General features: G+C 43.2%; 1 protein-coding gene across 9 annotated transcripts in view; it reads right to left on the bottom strand.

Moving 5' to 3' along the window:
- Window positions 1-20,668, bottom strand: part of MEGF11 (multiple EGF like domains 11) — a 283,963-nt gene that overhangs the window by 10,424 nt on the left and 252,871 nt on the right. For 4 of the 9 annotated variants that reach the window (XM_048076269.2, XM_013193191.3, XM_067003530.1 and 1 more), the window contains 5 exons: window positions 20,010-20,138; window positions 17,363-17,491; window positions 16,977-17,210; window positions 10,684-10,802; window positions 3,754-3,820 (listed from right to left, as the gene is read on the bottom strand). In XM_048076269.2, the coding sequence (XP_047932226.1) occupies window positions 3,754-3,820; window positions 10,684-10,802; window positions 16,977-17,210; window positions 17,363-17,491; window positions 20,010-20,138 (678 nt within the window). Of the gene's footprint in view, window positions 1-3,753; window positions 3,821-10,683; window positions 10,803-11,453; window positions 13,464-16,976; window positions 17,211-17,362; window positions 17,492-20,009; window positions 20,139-20,668 lie in introns of those variants that run through there. The other 5 variants (XM_013193195.3, XM_013193192.3, XM_048076270.2 and 2 more) reach the window with 3 other exon arrangements.

The following is a 20,668-nucleotide window of genomic DNA, read 5'->3' as shown; positions in this document are numbered from 1 at the left end:
ATTCATTGCAATTCTCAAGAGGTGAAATGAATGATGGATACAGTATTTTGTAAACTGCAGAAGTAGTTAATGTGGAAAAGGAGCATGTGGCCTAATCAGGCCAGGAATCTGGCACGTCAGGGAAGTTTAGGATTAAGTTTGAAGCTAAATTTTGTTCTGGGATGAAATCAGAGTCTCAGCTGGAAATATTTTTCTGCACCTCTTGACTTTGAGAAAACACAAAGTCAGCTCTGAATCCAACTTTGTGGCTTTGGTCCCCTGGAATAAACGCGGCTTAAGCCACTCAAGATGTGCTGCAAATCACAAGTTCGGTCTCTGCATTGCTGTTAAGAGAAATCATATCACAGATAAAAACATTCTTGTCTGCAGCCCACCACTCGAGCTAATGAACATAACAACCTTTCCTAAACTCAGTAGGTGTTTTAAGACTTCTGACTTGCTTGGAATTGGAGCTGGAGTCTGCAATCGCTTAATGTAGGCTGGACTATGGCAAAAGAGATTAGTCACGGGGCAAATAATTCCAGTTCTGCAACAAAAGACGGAATAGAAAATGCAGAGACAAGCCACTCCTTGATGCTAGCAGGGCTAGGCTGCATTCAACAGCAGGGACACGCAGCAGAGGTGTCGATGCTGCCTCTCCTTGGCACCACGGCCTCTAAAATCTGATCTATCAAACCGACGTCCACGAGAATTGCTCGTGCACAGGGTGTTAGGGTCTGAAATGTCCTCGTCACTAGGCTCCGAGTCCATTTAGCAGATGTGATTATCTCTTCGAAAAAGCCTGACAAACTGATATTTGAATCTCGTGAGCAAATGTGCCAGCAGTGAAAATACAGGCTTTGTTCTGCTCCTCGCGCCTCCAGATGGAGAGAATACAAACCTGGTGACTGAGCTCTGCAGAACCGAGGCAGAACGCCTGCTGGCTGGGAAGGTCCACTGGATATATATGGACAGTGCATACACCTAGGTATATATGTGTATATATACTATATATGTATAGACATGCATACACATACATAAGACCTATTTCTCTATACCATTTCTGCCTGTTGCACTCAAAGAAAGCCCCACTGATATCAGAGGGAATATGCACGTTGGCTGAGGCAGGAGCTGCATTAGGTCCTCAGCTGTGATTAAACAGCTTTTCTTAGCATCACACACAGCCGCCTCTGGCCCCCTGACCTGCGCTCTCCCCAGGAAGGCAGTGCTGCACCAGGCTGATTCACTCGCCCCCTTTCTTGCCATGTTTGCTCCATCTCCTTGACCTGTGCTGCTGTGGCACTGCTCGTGACATGCATCTGAAATAAGGACCACGGTGGACTTTGAAACGGGCTGCTCCTTGGTCCAAACAAACATCCATTATGTATGGACAGCCCTTACTCTGCTTCCTCAGAGGACATCTCCTGTTCTTTCCCTTTCCAATTACACTGCCTGGGGAATGCCCCCTGACTCAGCGAAGGCCAATGAAGCAAACTGAGCAGTCGGAAGGTGTTTTCCAGAGCTGTAAAACTGCAGCCTGCAAGAGGGAGGAGAGCAAAGAGGGGTTAATTAAAGCACTCGTGTGCCCTTTATCTGTGTGATTGCCTTTATGAGATACACAGGCAAATGGAAAGTACGTGGCATCTCCAGAAAGCATTTCTTTGGTCCTCTATTACACGCAGATAGAGAGACGCTTTGCTTGGAGAAAACTCCAGTTGATTACAGGTTTTAAAAGACGAGTGTCTGAGTTAATTTCACATGGATATACTTACAATTTTCTTTCCCCCAGCTGTAATTTGTATTTATGACAGCTGTGATTTCGAACGAGCTTACAGATATTTTTGTGAGCCTGATGCTCACAAAGAGCCTGCCCTTTGGGGCCACTGCCTCAGCCGGTGGAGTTGCTGGCTGAGGAATCAGGGGGTGACCAGGAGAGTTCAGGGGTTTCTGTCAGTTCCGAATTCCTCTTCAAGTTACCTTTAACTCCTCTTCCCTGCCTCTAGCGCACTTACACATCTGCTCTTTGTAACATCTCATGGGGTCATAACAGGAGTTGTCCACTGCTCTTTTAACTACTTAAACCAAGTTCAGCTGTGTGCAACGCTTGGCTGCTATTGCAACGCCTGATCTGAGGCATCTGTGCCCTGAAAGCTGAGGCTGATGGTGGGATGAGAAGGTGACACACCTCTTTAACCCTTCCGTACTTCCATACGTACTGTGGCTTAAAGGTCAAGAGCTCTCATTTGACCTTATTAGGCTTCACTTACATTTTATGTTTACAATTCAAAATTAAAGTTTTTCATTTTCTTCTGAAAGTTGCACATATAAATGGGATCTGCCACTTTCATTGCACAAAAGCAACACCACAAAATGAAAATACATTTTACAGTTTAACGCAAAAATGGTTTTGCTCTAAACTAGAACTCGACATTATAACAGGTAGCATAAGCGAACAAATTTTAATGTTGGAAAGGGAGAAAAAAAATCTTATTTTTATCAATTAGTGCAAAACAGGCATGTTTGGGAAGAAAAAAAAATGGAAAAATGTATATCAAAACAACATATTTGGGCTGAAAAATGCCGTGGAAAAAATGTGACTGTTTTTGCTGGAGATCACTTAACTGAAGTATTTATCACGTCTACGTCATTCTTACCACAGGAGCATCACTTTTGCTAGTAAAATAAAATAGAGGAATGTAGGACAAATGTGGCACTCAAGGAGTACAGGATGCAACAAGATAAAAATAAATAAAGCTAGTGAGTAAAGCTGTAAAATGGTAAAAGGAAAATTGATTTGTGGAGCATTTGGAAATCCTGATTTCCCCCCAACTCTCCATGTTACATACAGATAAGCACAAGAGCAGTTCTGCAGATTATTATAAAGAAGAAAACATTAAATGGTTGATAATGATGTAAAAGGCCTTGCATTGAAGCTTGACACTTTTGTGATTTTCCTGATGCAGAGGAGATTCGCTCTTTGGAGCAAGGTATGGGGTGTTACCAAAGAGCACAGGCAAGACGTGACGGCTGGTGGTGAGACAGCTCACCTTAAAAATCCCATAATTCCATTTAGTATTTCACTTTTCCTCACACTGTATACTTCCAGTAGGATATTAGTAATCTCAGTAAAGGAAAGGGCAAATGTTTTCTGCCATGGTCAAAGTAAATTCCAAGTGCTTGGACAGGAAAACAAATAGCATCCAAAGCACTAGATTTGGATAGGTTTTGAGACAAGAGCTGCTAAAATCCCTCTTAAAACTGAAACCAGGGAGAATGAACTCAGAAAGGGTGATTAGGATTCATTCTTGGCTTGTTTGCACTGCCTGGTGGTTCAAAATTGCATGAAAAATGGCCACTGTATGATGGTCTGGGAGACAACAGTGTCTATCACACATTCCAGCTCCTGCCAGAGGCTCCGGAGTTTTATCAAGATGCCAGTATTTACTGCTAAACTTTATTAAGCATGAAAAAAAAAATCCCAAATTGAAATTAAAAAAAAAAAAACAAAACATTTATAAAGTGGATAGATAGTGATTCAACTGGCCAACCTGGGATGGGAGACTAGAGCGAATACTGACTCTGCTTCCCCAATCCGTGGTTTGTGGTAAAGGAAACAATTTTAAAATCTTGATCTTTCACTACTGGCAATTCTGACAGTGAAATAAAGACAACACCAATATTTTTCATTATTGTTAATGCCTTTGTGAAAGGCTTTGGGATTTGAAATCGCTCTAAAGCCTACCAAAATGATTAAATTGTTTAAAAATTACTGACCTAGTTCATTCAGATAGCTGTAGGGTCTCCAGTCTGCAGTTTCTCTGTCAAGGATTTTGTTATTGAGCTGTTCAAAAAGTATGATAACGGGTTAATGCTGAAAGAAACAGACAGTTCCCACCCAAGACTTCAGCCCACTGATGTCATGAATCAAAATGGGAGTTGTATATTACCTTGGCCTCACCATTTCTGATCTTTATCTGCGTGAAGTTTGACAGTTGTTCACTAGCATTAGGGAAAATCACAAAGGAAAGTCACTTCACCAAGCAACGAACACAAGCATGCTGGAAAATACAGGATTTCCTTCCAGGAATAACGGGGTGGTCACGACTCAGATGCCCGTGTACAGGGAGCGACATGCTGGCAGTACCAAAATATCTGATGGCGATGGATGCATCAAAGCCACCTACACAGCATGCAGACAGGCACTGTTTGGAACGAGGAGGGGGTTGCTAATACATCTGCATACTCGGTTAAAAGGGAAACAATAGCTTGAAGATTTCTCTCAATTCAAGGAAAATAACTTAGGCAATACTGAGGCGTAATGCCCCGTGCAGATCTGCCGTGGGGCTGACACCCAGGTGCAGTGCTGGAAGAGCACCGCTTGCCTGGGACGGGCACAGCCGCGGCGGTGCCAGCCGGAGGAGGCTGCTGCTGCCTGAAGGATGTGTCAAAAAGGTCTGGATTTGTCTGCAGGAGTCTCACTTGAGCTAGGTAATGCTGAAACACAACGCCAAGGGGCAAGCAATGCGTCTGCCTGAGGGACGGGGATTTTGCACAGCCGTGAAGGTGGGGAAAGCTCCTATCGGACCAGTTTGGGGATGCATGTTTTGCTTATCCACCTTGAAACTTTTCCCTTGAAAGCCAGCCTTGCTGAAAGCGCAGCGAAGGAAGTGTCAGTTCAAGGGCAAACCCCAGCCCTGCTTCAGAAGAATTAAAGTCGTGAAGCCCTTGTTGCTCTCTACAACATTTCATTTTTCCTGATCTCTCATTAATTTTTGCTTAGCTTTCGCACTGGGCTTTAAGACCTGGAACAAAAAGAATATTTCTGCTGTGCTGAAGTCTGTTGGGAGATGAAATCCCAGCCCCCGAAGCTATTCTCACCTGCCTTCCCTGGGCGCTGTGCAGAGACACAGTGGACCAAACGCTGCGCTGCTGAGCTTTCCTTATAGGCAGCACGGCCAGATGGGGAGGGACAAATTGCTGTCCCACGTAGTGGCTGGGGACACTGTTCTGTGCCACGTAACAGGGACACAGCCTCGGCCATGCAGTCCTCTGCCCTGTGGGTTAGGTAGTGACCAAGCTGGGGAGGGCTCAGGAGGCCTCCTGGGGGCACAAATTCCTCCATAACACTGCGGGCATGGCAGGTGTCCGTCCTGCAGCTGGGCACAGGGCACCAGCCTGACCCTCTCACCCAGGCAGACGTTTGTGGGCGAGCTTTCCCAAAGCTGGGTTGCTGAGGATGAGCCTACAAAGCTCTGCGGCCTCTCCTTTATCTCCAGGCAAAGCAGCTGTAAGTGCTTCTCTCTAGAAGGAGCACCACATTTAGGACACCTCCACTACACGTTACAACCTGCATATTGACATTCAGAGGCTTTTATCCTATCTCAGAAACTGGGTTTCATTTGGGGGAAGATTTGTAACAACCAGAGGCAAAAGCTCGCCCTCATTGACTGAATCCTGCTGATTGAATTCCATCGAGTCAGGATGCAGAAGGCGGCCTGATGTGTTTTTATCCCAAATGGGACAGGCACTGGCTTACCCAGGCACAGAGAAAGCACAGTGCAGGCACTGCACAGGCACAGGCAGAAGGGGAGTGCAAGCACTTGTTGGGTCTTGCTACAAGCAAGTGCACAGTATTTTCAGAGCTGTTCAGCTGAATCTTTCGCAAGGATAAGTTCCACCATTTGGAAAGCACGTAGCTGTGCTCCAAACGGGCTGCCCCGCAGCCTGGGAGGAAGATTCAGGATACCCAAAAGTGTGAATACACCAACTGCAAACCTCCCCCCGAACACAGACGTGTGTATGTGTGCACACATACATTTATATACACACACGAAGGAAGATTTGCGCCAGCACATGGGGTTTGAAAGGAGCCCCCCCACCCCCCCCAAGAGCCAGGCTCTGCTGCCCAGTTGCTGTGCCCTGTTCTGTCCCTTCACATTTTCAGTGCAAACCCGAGCAGCCCCGCTACCAGCACTGGCAGCTTCCACCAGTGGAGCCTGTGGCTTTTTCTTTACTTTAAAACTTGCAGCAGTGCCACAAATGCTGGTTTTCAACCCAGCTGCACCATTTAGATCACACTTCTTAAAGTCTCCGAGTTTCTATTAAAAGCCTTGTTTCTGAGGGATTTATAAATCAGCTCACAAACCCAAAATTTGGCGTGAAGAGCTATGGGCTAGAACTGATTTTTTATTTTTTTTTTTATGAAATGATTTGGGGACATTTCTAAGTTTTTCAGAATGCAGTAATTATGAAGAAATGTGATCATAGCTGTCTCTTTGTGCTACTATCATTTCTTAACACACTATAATTTGTTAACATTTTTCCTTACGATAGAAGATACTTCAATTTGCAAAGCAAAATTGCTTTTCCAGAGGAAAAAAATACTTCATAGTAAATTTGCCCACTAAAAATCCCAGCTTGTAATTTTAGCAACTTGGATAAATCTACCTCATACCTGGCAACTTTTCTTTTAAGATCAATGAGATACTTGCATGAGCAAAGCAAAGTTGTTATCTGTCCCTCTGAGATAGCTGGCTAGATCACAGCGGCACGCTAGCACCAGCACGCTATCTGTCAATGCTCAGATTTTCCAAGGACTCCAAGGTAATTAAGCAAATAAGTGCTGGCGCAAATTCCATCATACCTTTCTCCTCAAGGATAGCAGTTGCTAAGTGCTTCTCCTGACTGTTGTCTTCAGGTGCCCGCAGTCCTAGCCCGTGTTTCTCAGTTTCAGAGGGCCCTCCTGAACAGGCTGTACTGATTCTATATTTGCAGTCTTCTTTTTCTTGGGCAAGATTTAGTCAAAGCCACTTTATGATGATTTTGGTGGTTGAATTCGGTTTTATTAGTTGGGTGATATCCAGTCAGACCACTTCCAGTGACCTCTGTTTTGCGATTTCTAATTTTATGTGAAGTCTTTGGTAGAATTTAGAACTTCCTTTAATAGATGCGAATCTGCTGGCTTTAAAAATTCAGGACAGGACATCTAATAGCGATTGATTTTTATGATGTCTGTGGAAACCAACAACACCTGGGCTCTAGCTGCGATGCTGTTCTCCTTTGGGAGGGAGTGAGGGTGGAACTAAGAGCTCTGCAAAAGAGCAAGGTGACGATACTCCATGTGCTCGTGACACGCCAGTGCAGCAGCCTCATGTTTTACATGGAGGGTTTTTTTACACACTTTTGCAGCCTTTTGTAAAAGTGACATTAATATTCCTACAGTCATGAACAATTCAAAACCTCAAATTCAGAGCTGGCCTTGCAGCACCGAGTGGTTTTGTGAATTGTCCCACAAATCTCCTGAGAGAAATAGGTCCTCAGCATCTTAAAAAAATATTAAAAAATCTGGCTTCTAACTCAAGCCTTGAAAGCTCTGATGTGAAGACACAGGTGTGAAGGTAAGTGCACATTTCTGTGTATCCATTCTGAAAAATTTTGGTGCAGTAATTCACATGACAAATTTACTTGGGTTCATGCACCTTACTCCTTGGTAATCTGCCGGATCACTAGAGCTTGCGGCTGCATGAGTCACAACAGTAAAGGGAACACCTACTTGTAGGAGCTAATAGGCAGTTAAATTTTGGCTTCCCTTAAACTAACAGTAAAATTCCTACTGACTTTGATGGGGCCAGCGTTTCACTCGAGCTGACTTAGCAAGTTCACGCATATTTACTTGTAGCACGGTGCTGCTAATTAACAACCTGCACTGAGCTGCAGGAGCCTCTGCCTCCTCCTCAGGCCCAGAGCTGCAGAGCCACCTCCTGGACCCTGCACAGACAGAGCTCAGCCCCTCCGACTCCTGCTGGCAGCCGGAGCAGGTTTTGGGGAAGAGCTCTGATCACCGAGCACCTGAGTCCAGCCGCCTTTTACTGCAAACACCCTGGCACACAATCACTTAGATAACTGATCAAGCTCCATTTTAACAGTAATCAGATTTCTTTGTCCCATTAGTCTTACTGGGAAGCTGTTCCAAAATCTCCCTGATCTGATGTTAGAAATCTAATTTTCAGCCTCAATGCATTCATGGCCAGTTCATCCTCATTTGTTCTTGTGCCAGCTCTGTTATCTAACTTAAATAGCCCTTCTCCCAACTAGTGTTTACCCTGATGTATTTATAGATGGCAATCATACTCCCTCTCAGCATTCATTTTGCTAGATAAAAGAAGCCAAGCCTTTTTTTTTAGTCTCTTCTCATATGCTCCCCCTTATCCTCCCACTTGCTGTTGCCTGTGTGTGTTGCAGCCCCAGCACTCCCCTCGCACAACCAGCTGGCCCCGTACACACCAGGAGGCCTTTCACTCCTCTGCTCGCCTGTGTCTCAGTGTCCTCAGGTTTTACCTTCAGGGCATGAGCAGCTTCCTAAGCAGCAGCCAAATATCTGTCTGGCAGAGGGGAAATGGAGGTGAGATACCTTCCCCCCTGGTCCTAGAAGAGAGTCAGGAAGACTTGGCACTGCTCCCTTCCTATGGAGACAGACCTGCCTCACGAACTTAAGTCCTGAACCTCCCAGATTTTTCAGTCAGCCCCCCCTGCCCACCTGCCTTCCTGAGGGAAGTGTCCCCTGGGCGCACTGGTGGCAGCAGCAGGGGCAGTGCCACAGCCGTGCCGGTGCCCTGCTGCCAGCCTCTGCCTTGCTGGGCCAGGGCAGGACTGGGAGACGAGAGCAGGGGCAGCAGGAAGGAAAACAAAAATTATGTGAATAGGAGGGTGTGAAAGGAAAGCAGGAAAATGGATGTAAAAGGAAACAGAACAGATAATGAAGCAGAGAGAATACGAGGGAAGAGGAGAGACACAGAGAGAAGAGGATGAGAGGGGCAGGGGGAGTGCATGAGAGAGAAAGGCTTCTCAAACTGGAGTGGGGCTGCATCTCCCCACTGCCCTCTCTTTGTACCTTTGCCCAAGCTGCCTTTCTGAAAGAAGTGATAGAGGAATGGCTCCGGCCCATCGCCTCGAGGCGTGATCTCCTTTAAGCACAGGAGGATAACACATCCAAGGCTCTGGCTCAGCAGTTCAGAGAATTCCTCTGCCATTTTTTTTCATTTTGCATCTGTGCTGGTTCCTTTGTGACCCCAGCTGGCACTAGAAAGAAATGAATCCTCCAAGTACAACTTGTGCACATTTCCCTGCAGAAAGTGGAAATGGCACCAGACAAACTGATTAGGAAATGAAACTCGTTAAGGCAGCCATTAGGGGCTTTATATGCTCTTTTGTCTTACTTGGCTAGAAAACTGCATAGACAGAAGCAGCGTATTTTTGGCCATCCTCAGCTATTTAGCACTGCAGAGCATTCTCATGAATAAGTAAGATGGTGGAAGATGTAAAAGAAAAGTCAGGCCATACATTTTGATAAGTGACCTAAAAATATCAGATCCTTTTTTTTTTTTTTCCTTTTTTTTTTTTTTTCCCAATATCAGGACAACCTGCTCACCAACTACTGATAGCCAGTACTACAGCGAGGCAAATAGCTTTCGGGCTTGTCCAAATGTGCCACTTGGGTTTTATACCTTTTCAGCAGCTAAATATTTGAAGTAGCTATGTGATGAGATTGCACTGCAGGCTGGGAAATCAAGATAGGTGCTTGCTTTGACCTTTCCTGACTTTATTTAAATTACTGCAATAGATTACTGGTCCAGACCCACACTCGTGGTGTTCATCCTAAATTTGACATTATGAGCATTTGCACTTTCAATCTGGGGAGTAAAAATGCATGATGCAAAGGGACCATCTACATCAGAAACCATATTTACACATCTGTCTAAACTTTTCTCTGAGAAATCTCCAGAGCCAGCACTCTTAATACAATTTAAAACAAAAAAATGTCTAACAGGAACACCTGTAGAAATAGTTTCGCATGCTCTGTTTCATAGGATAGCATCTTTTTTACATTAATTTTGTTCTCACAGCTTTCCAGTTAGCAGAGCTACATTTGGATTAAGGTGACACAGCCTGCAAGTACCATCATTTTTAAAGCTGACAGCCTTAATGGAATCAATTGCATTTCCTTTTTCTTCTGCTCCCTACCCTTCGTGCCACTTTGGCTTATTAAGGCTCTGAAGGAAGAACTGTCTTACATTTACCATAGCTAAGTCTCTCGCTAAAGTGGTGAATTCAGCGCAGTCCACGAACAGTCCTAGGAAATCAATAGCAACATGTGATAAGTAATGTCCTGGATGTTTGAGTATTCCAGTCTGAAGAGCTCTGCTGGAGAGCCTGAAGTAACTGCACAGCTCTCAGAATGTCCTGGATGAGAGCAGTGCTCAGAAGCATCCTTGATATCTTCTTGCATCTATTTTTGTCTGTGTCGGTAGGAAATCTGTGTCTACTGATTTGGGAAACCATGATATAGCAAAGTTAGACTACTGACTTAATGCTTCATTGATTTACTTTCATTATAGTAATGAATAATTGCAATTATCTAGTTATTTATCTTTTGAGAAGCAAACATACCTTAGAGTTGCTAAGACAGCAAGGCTTATTGACCGACGCTGGCACATGCTGAAACTCCCATTACAAGGCACAGAGATTATGAAGATACACGGAGGGGAAAGCAGACCTTTTTGTGTCTGTCACAGCTACGATGTCAGGAAACTGCTACACAGGATTTTTAGATAGCACTGGCAGGCAACAGGATCCAAAAGGCATTGCTCTGGTTTATTTCCTTGAACTGATAAGAACATTGCTACAGTGGGATGGGATAATATCTACCTTACTGGAGCTGTTTCCATCCACATTACTGGTAAAGAAGCGTGAAGTCACACCACATGATAGTGTGTGGTAGCTTGGATTGGAAAAACAATGTACGCTGCCGCTACCTTGAGATATATCTGGGAAGAAAACAAGTAATCACAAAATACTTTGGAAGCCATAACGATTCTTAAGAAACTGAAAAGACGCTAGAGAGAATCAAGTTTAGAAAACTGATAAGCATTTTGTTAGAGTACTGGGTGCTATAAGACATCTCTAGATGAGATCTATCCTGAATTATAATGGTATGAAGCTCTTGACTACTATTAACATTAAATAGAAGACTTTAAAAAGCAAAATATTTATATAATACTGAGTTATCTTTTTGAAGATCTTAAGAAAATAATTCCTGACAATCCATCTGTGTTGAGGGTCAGGGAAGAAATGCAACACTCGGGATATAGACAGTCTACAACAAAGTTTCTTCTCCAGTTTAAACACATGTAGGAGCCACTAATGATAACCCTTTTAGTTATGAAACATTTAATTAAAACTTTTTGTTGCAAGAAAGGTAGTTGATGTTATAAAACCAAGGTGCTATCGTGGTACCAAGGAGTCTAAAACATTTTATAGAACTTTTTATGGAAAGGCTTAAAAAAAGCAAGTTGCAGCGCTGAAAGGGAAACTTTGGCAGTTACAGCTTTACACTCAGAGACATTTTTATTTCCTCTCTTAAACTTACCAATACATTTACCAAATGAAACAATTTACCAAGAAAGACATCATATTTATACTGGCAGTTCTAATGAAAACATCAATCCCAATCTGGTTTCAGCTTAATAGTAAATTGATATCTATTTCAAAGCTGCATCAGAAGAAAGGATGACAAGTTCAAACAAATCAAAACCATTTAAACAGCCAAGCCCTGTAAGAAGTAAATAAATGAGTTAGTTTTAATAAACCACGGGCTTAAATTGCAAGAAGGGAGGTTAGTTACAGGAAACACCTTCAGATGCAACGTGCTGGGATGGCTGCTTGTCCCCAGTCCCAGAGATCCTTGATGAAGGTTAGAAGCTGATGGTGAGGAAGGAGCAGGGCCCTGCTGGCACTGCCTGCGGGAGGGGGCACCAGCCGCCATCGGCCACCCTGCCTTGCCCTCTGCTTCTCTGCTCCTGCATTTGCATTCTTGTGAACATGTACTTTGCTTTGCTGACATCTTGTGGAGATCTAGATTTAGCTTAATTTACTGCAAAATATCCCGTTTCAAATAAGTGGTTTTATCTGCAGAGTGTCTATTATGTAAGTGCAGAGGCACAAAGCTGAGGGAGGGAAGTGCACGTGCACATGTATATCTGACCGAGCATTTTTTTTTCTGCTGAAACATGCAGAGCAATTTCTGAGGTCACTGCAGAACCTTTCAGTTCTAGTTATTTTCCGAGGTTATTGCTTGCAAATTATCTCAGACCAATGTGTGATTCCAGCACTAAAGTATTTGAGTTTAACTTCTTTCAGCTCACCACTGCAGCCAGAGACCACATGGCCTGCCAGGACTCTGCCATCTCTCCTAACTATAACTTGCTGATATTTGCAATAGAATTAAAAAGAAACAGCTACCCCTGGGGGTCTGCAAATGAGAGCTGGGACTGGAACCCAATTATGGCAGTCAGTGTATGCCCATCACAAACACAGCTGTTCACATACAGCCTTGGACCCGCTCGTGAGGGCCTGACTGCTCAGCAGAGGAGCAGGGCTCATCCACCTTTCTCACAGCCTGCGGTCCCAGCTAAACGCAAACGCTTCAACCCGTGGCCTTCTGCTTTGTAGGTGAGCGTTCACGCCTGAGTCACGCTGGCTCTCAGCTCTGCCTTCCCCCTTCCCTTATCTGTGTGTCCCCTCTCAGCTGTAGGCAAGAAGGACCAGCCTGAAGTAAAAGAGGTACGGTCCGCTGCCTCTGCTGCGAGATAAGAGGGCCATACCGACGTTAGGGAGAGGCAGCTGACACTTCACTAGTTCACACCCGGCTTATCTGGGTGTAGCGTGTGCTGTGCACCTGAAATGAGCTGAGTGAAAAGTCTACCAGACTGCCCCGCTACTTAGCACGGTGCTGAATTAATGAATCTGAGCTCGTACACAAGCCTGCGTCACCAGAAAGCTTTTCTTCCCTCATTGCATGCGGCACCATAGACTCAGAATTACTCCCTCTACACAGTTCCATTTGGTTGATACTTAAGTACCCACACAGGTTGATTTACCTTGATAACACAGTCCATTTTCCACACATTTATTCATGAAGCTCTTATAACTGCTGGCTGGAAATACATCAAATTCAAATCTAAAGCTATTCCAGTAAAAAAAAAAAAAAAAAGAAAAATTTAAAAAAAACCCTCTTCCTAAAGATGAGAATTTTATTCTACTAGGAACAGCATGTAAAGACTTAAAAGGCTAAAAAAAAATAAAAAGAACGATTTAAATTAAAACAAAAACAACCACCACCAATTAAAACAAAAACCCATGAAGGTTATGTCAATGTAAACATGGAGTGATGTGTCCTGTGAAGGGACCCGTGATGACAGAGCCCTGCTGTGAGCCCTCAAGCTTCGGGCTGTGCTCCAGTGGAAGGCCCTGGAGGCCTGGAGGAAGGCCAGGGCGCTCCATCCCCTGAAAGACCGAGCTTCTGCTCCGCGCCAGGGTTGTGAAGTGACACGAAGAGCAACGATCCACATCGTGCAGTGGGAGGAGGACAGCGTAGCACGGAAACTGGGCACCAGACCAACCATGAAAAAAGGCAGTAAGTAAGCACTCTGCAATAAATACAAAACCAGACACCTCAAGCTACAAAATGGAATTGCTTTCGTCTTCCTCTGAGCTGTGTTTCTTGTGTGGATCTTCTCCACCCTTACAGGGTGTCAGTGGAGTGGCTGAAGACTGAGCAGGAGCGTTCACTCTGACACCTTTTACTGTGCATCATCTGTAGGATCATTTCTGTAAAGGTCTTATCTAAGCTGCAGTACTCTGTAGGACTCACAACACTCTCTTTTATTGAGCTTTGCTTAGATTTTGGCTCTCAGCATAGGATTCACCCATATCAGAAAGTCTATTACGACTCTGATAAGACCTCAAGCATTGCTTCAGCCCATTGCCAAGTCTTTGCGCAAGTCCTGAAATGAAATTTCTGCTGCTTTCTAGCACTACTGCATAGCTTTCTCTTCTGTCCCCATGTCCTTGAGTTAAACGACCCGTGCTTTAAAATTCTCTGTTGGAATGCAATATGGATGCAATATATTGTTCCCATGCTGGGGAGCACCATTTTGCTTTCAGGCTCATTGGGGAAAGCCTGCTCTCAGATCCACGTGCTGTGGTTAAGCTCTCCCAGCATGGGTGGTTTTCTTTCCCACTGGCTGCTGGGCAGAATGTGTGTTATGCTGCCACATCCTTCATCCACAAACACAGAAGAGTCTAAGGGCTGCCTAGGGGGGGTTCCCTTTCTTATAATCTCTCTCACACATATGCACGCATTATCAGCATCAGAAGAGCTGAAGACACAAAGACCAAAAACATCCTACAGAAATCAATTAATGTGCTGGAAGAAATTACAGCCTCCAGGAGCTGGTGATCTGCACACGTGACTGTTCAGAAACAATGACGACACTACCCTAACACGAGCAAACAAGCAAAATACCAGCGAGGGAGGTTTAGCCACAATGTTATAGCCTGTATCGGGCTAGACCTTGCAGTCACTGCTCAGGTGAAATCCCAGCCAAGGTCCTTGGGTTTGCACAGGATTATATTCATTGCATGAGTACATCTGCATAGCATTCTGCCCTTAATCCACATGCATGACTCCAGGTGAAGACTGAAATCCCTGCTACGTTTATGTAATATTGCTACTCTCCTTCAGCATCCTGTGCAATGCACAAATATACACATGTTCTCATACACGCACGTGTTGCTCTTGCCTTCCAGCCATGCTATGAGTCTCTCTTTCTTATCTGCGACCTTGTCTCCATCTGATTTTCTGCTCGATGGAAGCAAAAGCCTGAAAACAGCATTGGTAAGGCCAAAGCTGGAAGGTGAGTGATGGGTAGAAAGTTTCTGGAGGACAAGCTACTGGAGGACAGTGAGAATTTGGCAGGAGTTTTCAGAAGCCCTTGTGCAGATTTTGTACATGTCCTCCTGAAAAAAAGACCAAAACTTGAAACAATGCTGATACCTGTGGACGTTTTATAATGAGGTGAAGATGAAGCAGCATGATTTCTGACTTCTTAGTCTTCCTCTGCAAGCTCAGAGAGCACAGTTTGTCAAGGGGGAGACAAGAAGAAGACTGTTCTTGTGACCTCCAGAAAAAGCTGGCTGACCCCACTCAGCCACAGCTACCTGAGTGGTAAATTTATATGGCTACAAGGATTGCACAAAGCAAGAAGAAAGAAAAGGCCTAGCCTCAGCACTCCCATCACTGAATGAGATGAAGGGGAAGGAGACATTATTGAATTTCTTTCTAGAGGAGCTCAGGCAGCACCACTGAGCCAGCGCTGTTTGGAGGAGGAAAGTCATCTGTCTATCTTACCTGCGAAGGATGAGAAGAACCGTTCTCAGCATTAACCTTTCTTCAGACTTCTTGCAGAGTGTGAGACTGGGATGCCATCAGGTTGATTGGGAAATCTCCATTAATGGTAAAATATGGAGAAAAAACAACCCTGTCTGAAAGGAGCGGTTCGATTACTCCAGTCAGGAGCTCCCAATCTCAGCAATACACCTTATTTTCACATTTTTAAGTTGTGCTCTTAAACATGCTGGGTTACACATACATTAACTAGAAAAGCACACAAATAAATTAGGTGGAACAGGCTCTGTAAATATATGGATAAAGTGTCACTGTGAACAAAATGGATGGCCGAAAAGTTCAGACCAATTTTCTGTGCCAGCAGCTGTGATCTGCTCTCCTGGAACTTGGAGCCCCACTGCTGCTGAGATGTGCCACAGTTGTCTTTTGCATGTTCATGGTCTGGCTCTTCAAATGATGTTGAAATGACAAATTTCAGGCCAAATTGCGCTGGCAACTAGCCAAGGATCAGATGAGCCCTCTCTGGCAACACTTTCATAAATTTCTTACCCAAATGGGCAGCTTAAGCAGGAGCCTGCAAAGCTAAAATTGAAAAATAAGAGGCAATCGGAGGAGGTCCAAGGCTGTTTTTTTTTCCCCATCTTGTAGCTATCAGAAGAAAGAATGCTCTAGTATAAGCCTGAGTGATCTAAACATGAGCTCAGGCAGCAGAGTTTTCACCCAGCAGCCCCTGATGTGTTTGATATGCCTTCGCAGGACATCGTGCCCCTTGTACAAGGACCAAAGTCATGGTGCCATGACAGAAGCTCCTTGATTAAGTGCCAGCTGCAGTAATATCTGCTTTGAGAGGCTCCTTCCAGGTGCATCCACAGATGCTAGGTCAATCTCTGCCTGTTGCAGAAGCTGGATTTTACTCAGACTTGCAGCTTCAGCCTTGCAGCCATCCAAAGGGACGTGGAGCAAAGTGCAGTCAGAAGGCAGCAAACCCTGAGGAGATCCCCACTGGGGACAGGTTGGAGGAAACGAGAAGGAAGTAAAGCCATCTCCTATCTGGCACTCTGTATGATATTGGCCAGAGAGGAATGAAGAAGATTAACAGCATTAAAGAGGAGATCACATCCCCCAAAGTTCAGCCAATCTGTCAAGACAAGCTGGCCTCCATGCCAGTAGCAGAAGATAGAAAGAAGCATGAAATATGATCTCAGTATTACTTTTTTTCTGACTAAAGAACCTCCCTCTTCCTCACTCCTGCTTTCATCAGCTCCTGTGAAGAAAATTCCCATCAGCTGTCTTGATGATGGGGATTGGTCTGCACACGGAAGAAAGTGACAACTAATAGGAGGGCTCAAATCAAAAACTGCAACAGACAAAAATAAAACCTTATGATCAACCCAGTCAACCCCATTCCTCACCAAAAGGTTTTCTGAAGGTTTCACAAAGGAAAATTTTGCACTACATTAGAAATGCAGCTGACATATATATTAAAAAGGGAGTCTGTGTATTCTATGCAGCATATTTCATATCTAGGTATAGCCAGTATCTTGTAAGTAATATTTCACGCATAAAGCACCTTAAATCAGTTGCAAGTTATATTTGCTTTCCTGTCCCTGTTAAGAGATCATGGTATTCAGGGCGAGAACGGAAATGTCATTATTTCTGATGCTCGATAGCACGTTATACATCACAGAAGCTTCTGTTTCTCCAACATACAGGAATACAAGTCTGTATTTGATTAACATAAAAAGACCCTTACCAGAAAGTGAGTAATCTGTATTAGTCATCCTCATGGCTGGAGTATAAGATACACTTGGCATGTCATGGCCCTTCTCCTTCTGTTTCCGTCGATACCACACAAACAGTGCCAGCAAGACCATAATAATTAGAAGGAGAATAATAATTCCAATTATTGCTCCCACTGAGTGCCTCTCTGATCCAAGAGCAGGGCTAATTTTAGTATAGGGGTTTAATTCTTCCATCATGAGAGCCGCTGTTAAAAGTAATTCATAATACATTGTAAATTGAATTGCACATTTCATTTTTGAGATACTACTCTTTTAAAGCAAGTAGATCATTGTTAAAAAAAAAAAAGAGGGAGGGGAAGAGAGAGAGAGAGATTTAACAAACAGAATTTCACTGTACCTTGATCACATCTGATTCCTTTGAAGCCTGGACTGCAGTAGCAAGTACCTGTGACATGGTCACATGTAGCATTATTCATGCACTCACACAGTTGTTTGCAACCATAACCAAATGTTCCTGGTGAGCACTCTGGGAAGCCAAAGAAAAAGATTGGAAAGAATCCTGATTGTTTTGAGGAGAGGGTGAAATCCTTGACATGGAGAAGCCAGCAGAAAAGTCTCTCTTGTTTAGCTTGCATTACACTACTGTTAGATTTCTGTTTTTAAGCCGGAGATAACTGTATTTAGTGTACAATTTGAGGCACTACTTATTGAGCTGGAACATTCTTTCTGGAAAAGTCATACAAGACTTCACAATGATTAAATTTATAATATGTACACACTTTAAAAGCCTTGATATATATTAAAGGCGTAGAGAATTTAACAGGGCATGATCTCAGAAGCTGTAGACAACGTCTTGAAAGAGCAAAGCATTCTCCACCACCTCTGTACGTTGTTTTCACAAGGGGACTGCAAACAGAAGTTTAACTTACCTTTATATGAACAAAATAGACTTTTACCAAACAAATCCTACATACTTTCATATTTATTACCACTAGTGCTAGAGGATTAATATAGCATTGGAGATGGAATTACAGAACTGAGCATCTGAATGGTTTGATTTGCTCCACTTTTGTATTAGAATTCCTACCATTGAAGGAATTTCTATTGTGCCTTTATATTTCTATCAAAGACAAAATGATTGAATGTCCAACTGAGAAATTTATTCATACAATTACTATGATGGGCTACTACAATAAATCTGTAGGCAGCTTACTAAATTTCTTGAGGCAATATTCAATATCAAATTGAAAGAAACAACTTCTGTCAAATCCTACTTATTTTTATAGAGAAGAAATTATTGAACGCATGCACACTTGCTATGATTCTTAAAAATACGTTGTTTGTTTTAAGATGTGACTTCTTTTGTGTCACCACAAATGTTTTGCACAGCGTGACAACACCTCCCCAGTGCGAGTCTCTAAGTAACTTCCAGTAGGCAGATGTTGATATTAAATAATGAGCATTAGCCTGCATCTTTATAATGATTTGCAGTACATATTAGAGGTGCATCTCTTTCTTCCATATGCAGGTCCCCAAATAATGAAAAACAAAATTATTTCAATTAATGCACATTCTGATATTAACCTGTAACTTACTTAAGGTTACAGGTCCTACTTAAGGCTGCAGGCCTCTGCGTTTAGGCATTTCATCATGCTGGATGTGACTGCCCATCCAGCAGGATTCTGAGGAGGAAGGAGTCTTAATGCGAAGATACTTTTAGATTAAGTAGCACAAAAGCAAATAAATGAATACATTAGTAGTTTGGATAGAAAATAAAACCTCAGGCTTTGTACAAAGGTTATAGATTATAAGTGCTGTTTCTTGTATAAAACCATCTACTATGATAGAGTTCTATATGAAACTTTTTACTTTCCTATTTTATTCACGGTTGCAGTAGAGGAGCACACAAATTCACAGTCAATCGGCCACTTACAGAATTACACTGGTGCCATATGTAATCCCTACAAGAGCATGCAAATTTGGTCCTGAGACACATACTTGGATGAATGTAAGTATGTGTAAATGGAAAACATGTTCACAAATTTAGTTATACGTACTAATGCATGCACACAGATGTGTAAAGTAAGCTTCAGTGAAGAAGCTTTAAGTCAGGCTTTTCACTTGCAAAGCTAGCAGGGATGTTACTGTATTAAGCCACTGACAAAAATAAATAAATAAATAAATAAATCGGTGGAATTAATGCAATGGTGAGGTGAGATGGATTTTACCCTGTATTTAGAATCCAAGTAAGTGTGTGAGAATTTTCTTTTGATTTACTATACTGGACAAACAAGTAATTATTCAACTACAGCACATACAGTTTCCACTACCTTAAATCTTTGTTCTTAAAAGAAGCTATTTGGCACAGTGTGCTAAACATGCCAGCAAGACATTGACAACAATTGCAGTAAGATATGCAAGCACCCTTGCAAGGTAATTGAAGTTCATTGTTAAACGCTTGCTCACTACTCAAGTTAAATGTAATCCTTCCAAAAATGACAAACAACTTTTGTTTCCTTGACCTGTTTTCATTGTAAAGACGAATCTTTATTTGGTCCACATCTATAGCATAACAGCTTTGGCAAGAAAACTCCAATATTACTCAGAAGTCAGAGCAGAAAGACATTTTTTGAACTGTCTTCCTTCTGTCTTCCTCCATGCCAAGGGAAAACTAATGCTGCTGCTCTCAACAGCATTAACAAGGCATGATACCGTTTGTGGTTTTCCATTAATAAGGTACCAGAGGTTTGGGAAGGCTACATCCACTGAGTGCAGTGACTTGCTTTTATCTCACCTAACTTTAGGGTGGGAATGGAAAGGCCTAATTTGTAGTGGATTCACCATATTTCATTACACTTAAACAAACTGGCTGGCTTTCCAGAGGTGCCTTCTTCTCCCTGTGTATTATGTAAGGTGCCTGGGGTTGCGATGTTACTGACATCCACACCTCAGTTCATGGCCTCAGTTCGTTTCTGCAAAGAATTCTGACCCCCCCCCAACCCTCCCCACAGAGGAATGGAAAAGGAAGTCATGCAGCAACTTACTTTGCTCACATTGTTTGCCTGTAAATCCAGTCCTGCATGTGCACTGGCCGGTGATGTGGTCACAGTCTGCTCCGTTCTGACACTGACAGACATTGGCACAGTTTTTTCCATAAAAAGCAGTTGGGCAACCTGGTTGGAATCAGAATAAGGAAAGTAATAAGCTGAAACACAAAGCCAGATGTGTTAACAGCACAAAATAGGTAGGCCTATAAATCTAAGGATTTTCAGCCTCTGTATATCTAAAGACATTTATTTGATGATCTAAATGCAGAGCTACCATGGCAGCCAATTTTCTCGCAGTAGTGTTTCTTGTATCTTACAGAACTGCCTCTTAAGCCTTTCAGAAGAATGAAAACCTGATCCATGTACACAAACTACATTTTCAAGGAGTGAAAGAAGATGGCTAGACAAAAATTCTCTAAAAGGCCAGAGATCAATTAATTACTTGCAAGTGAAAGGGCCTTCTCAGAAGGCTCTCCAGAATCTGATCTCCTCTGTCGTACAGTGCTTATAATTTCGCTTTGGTAGGATGAGAAATCTCAGACACTTTCCTAGAGCAGACAACGTGTATCGGGGCTTTAACAAGCAGGGGCAAGGACTGTACAAATTCTGACACTGAGTCAATAATCTAAATGATTGGTTCCTCTTTTACAGAGTGC

This window comes from Anser cygnoides, chromosome 11 (assembly GCF_040182565.1).
Source record: "Anser cygnoides isolate HZ-2024a breed goose chromosome 11, Taihu_goose_T2T_genome, whole genome shotgun sequence".
Taxonomy (NCBI): Eukaryota; Metazoa; Chordata; class Aves; order Anseriformes; family Anatidae; genus Anser; species Anser cygnoides.
This window is presented reverse-complemented; position numbering and strand designations above follow the sequence as displayed.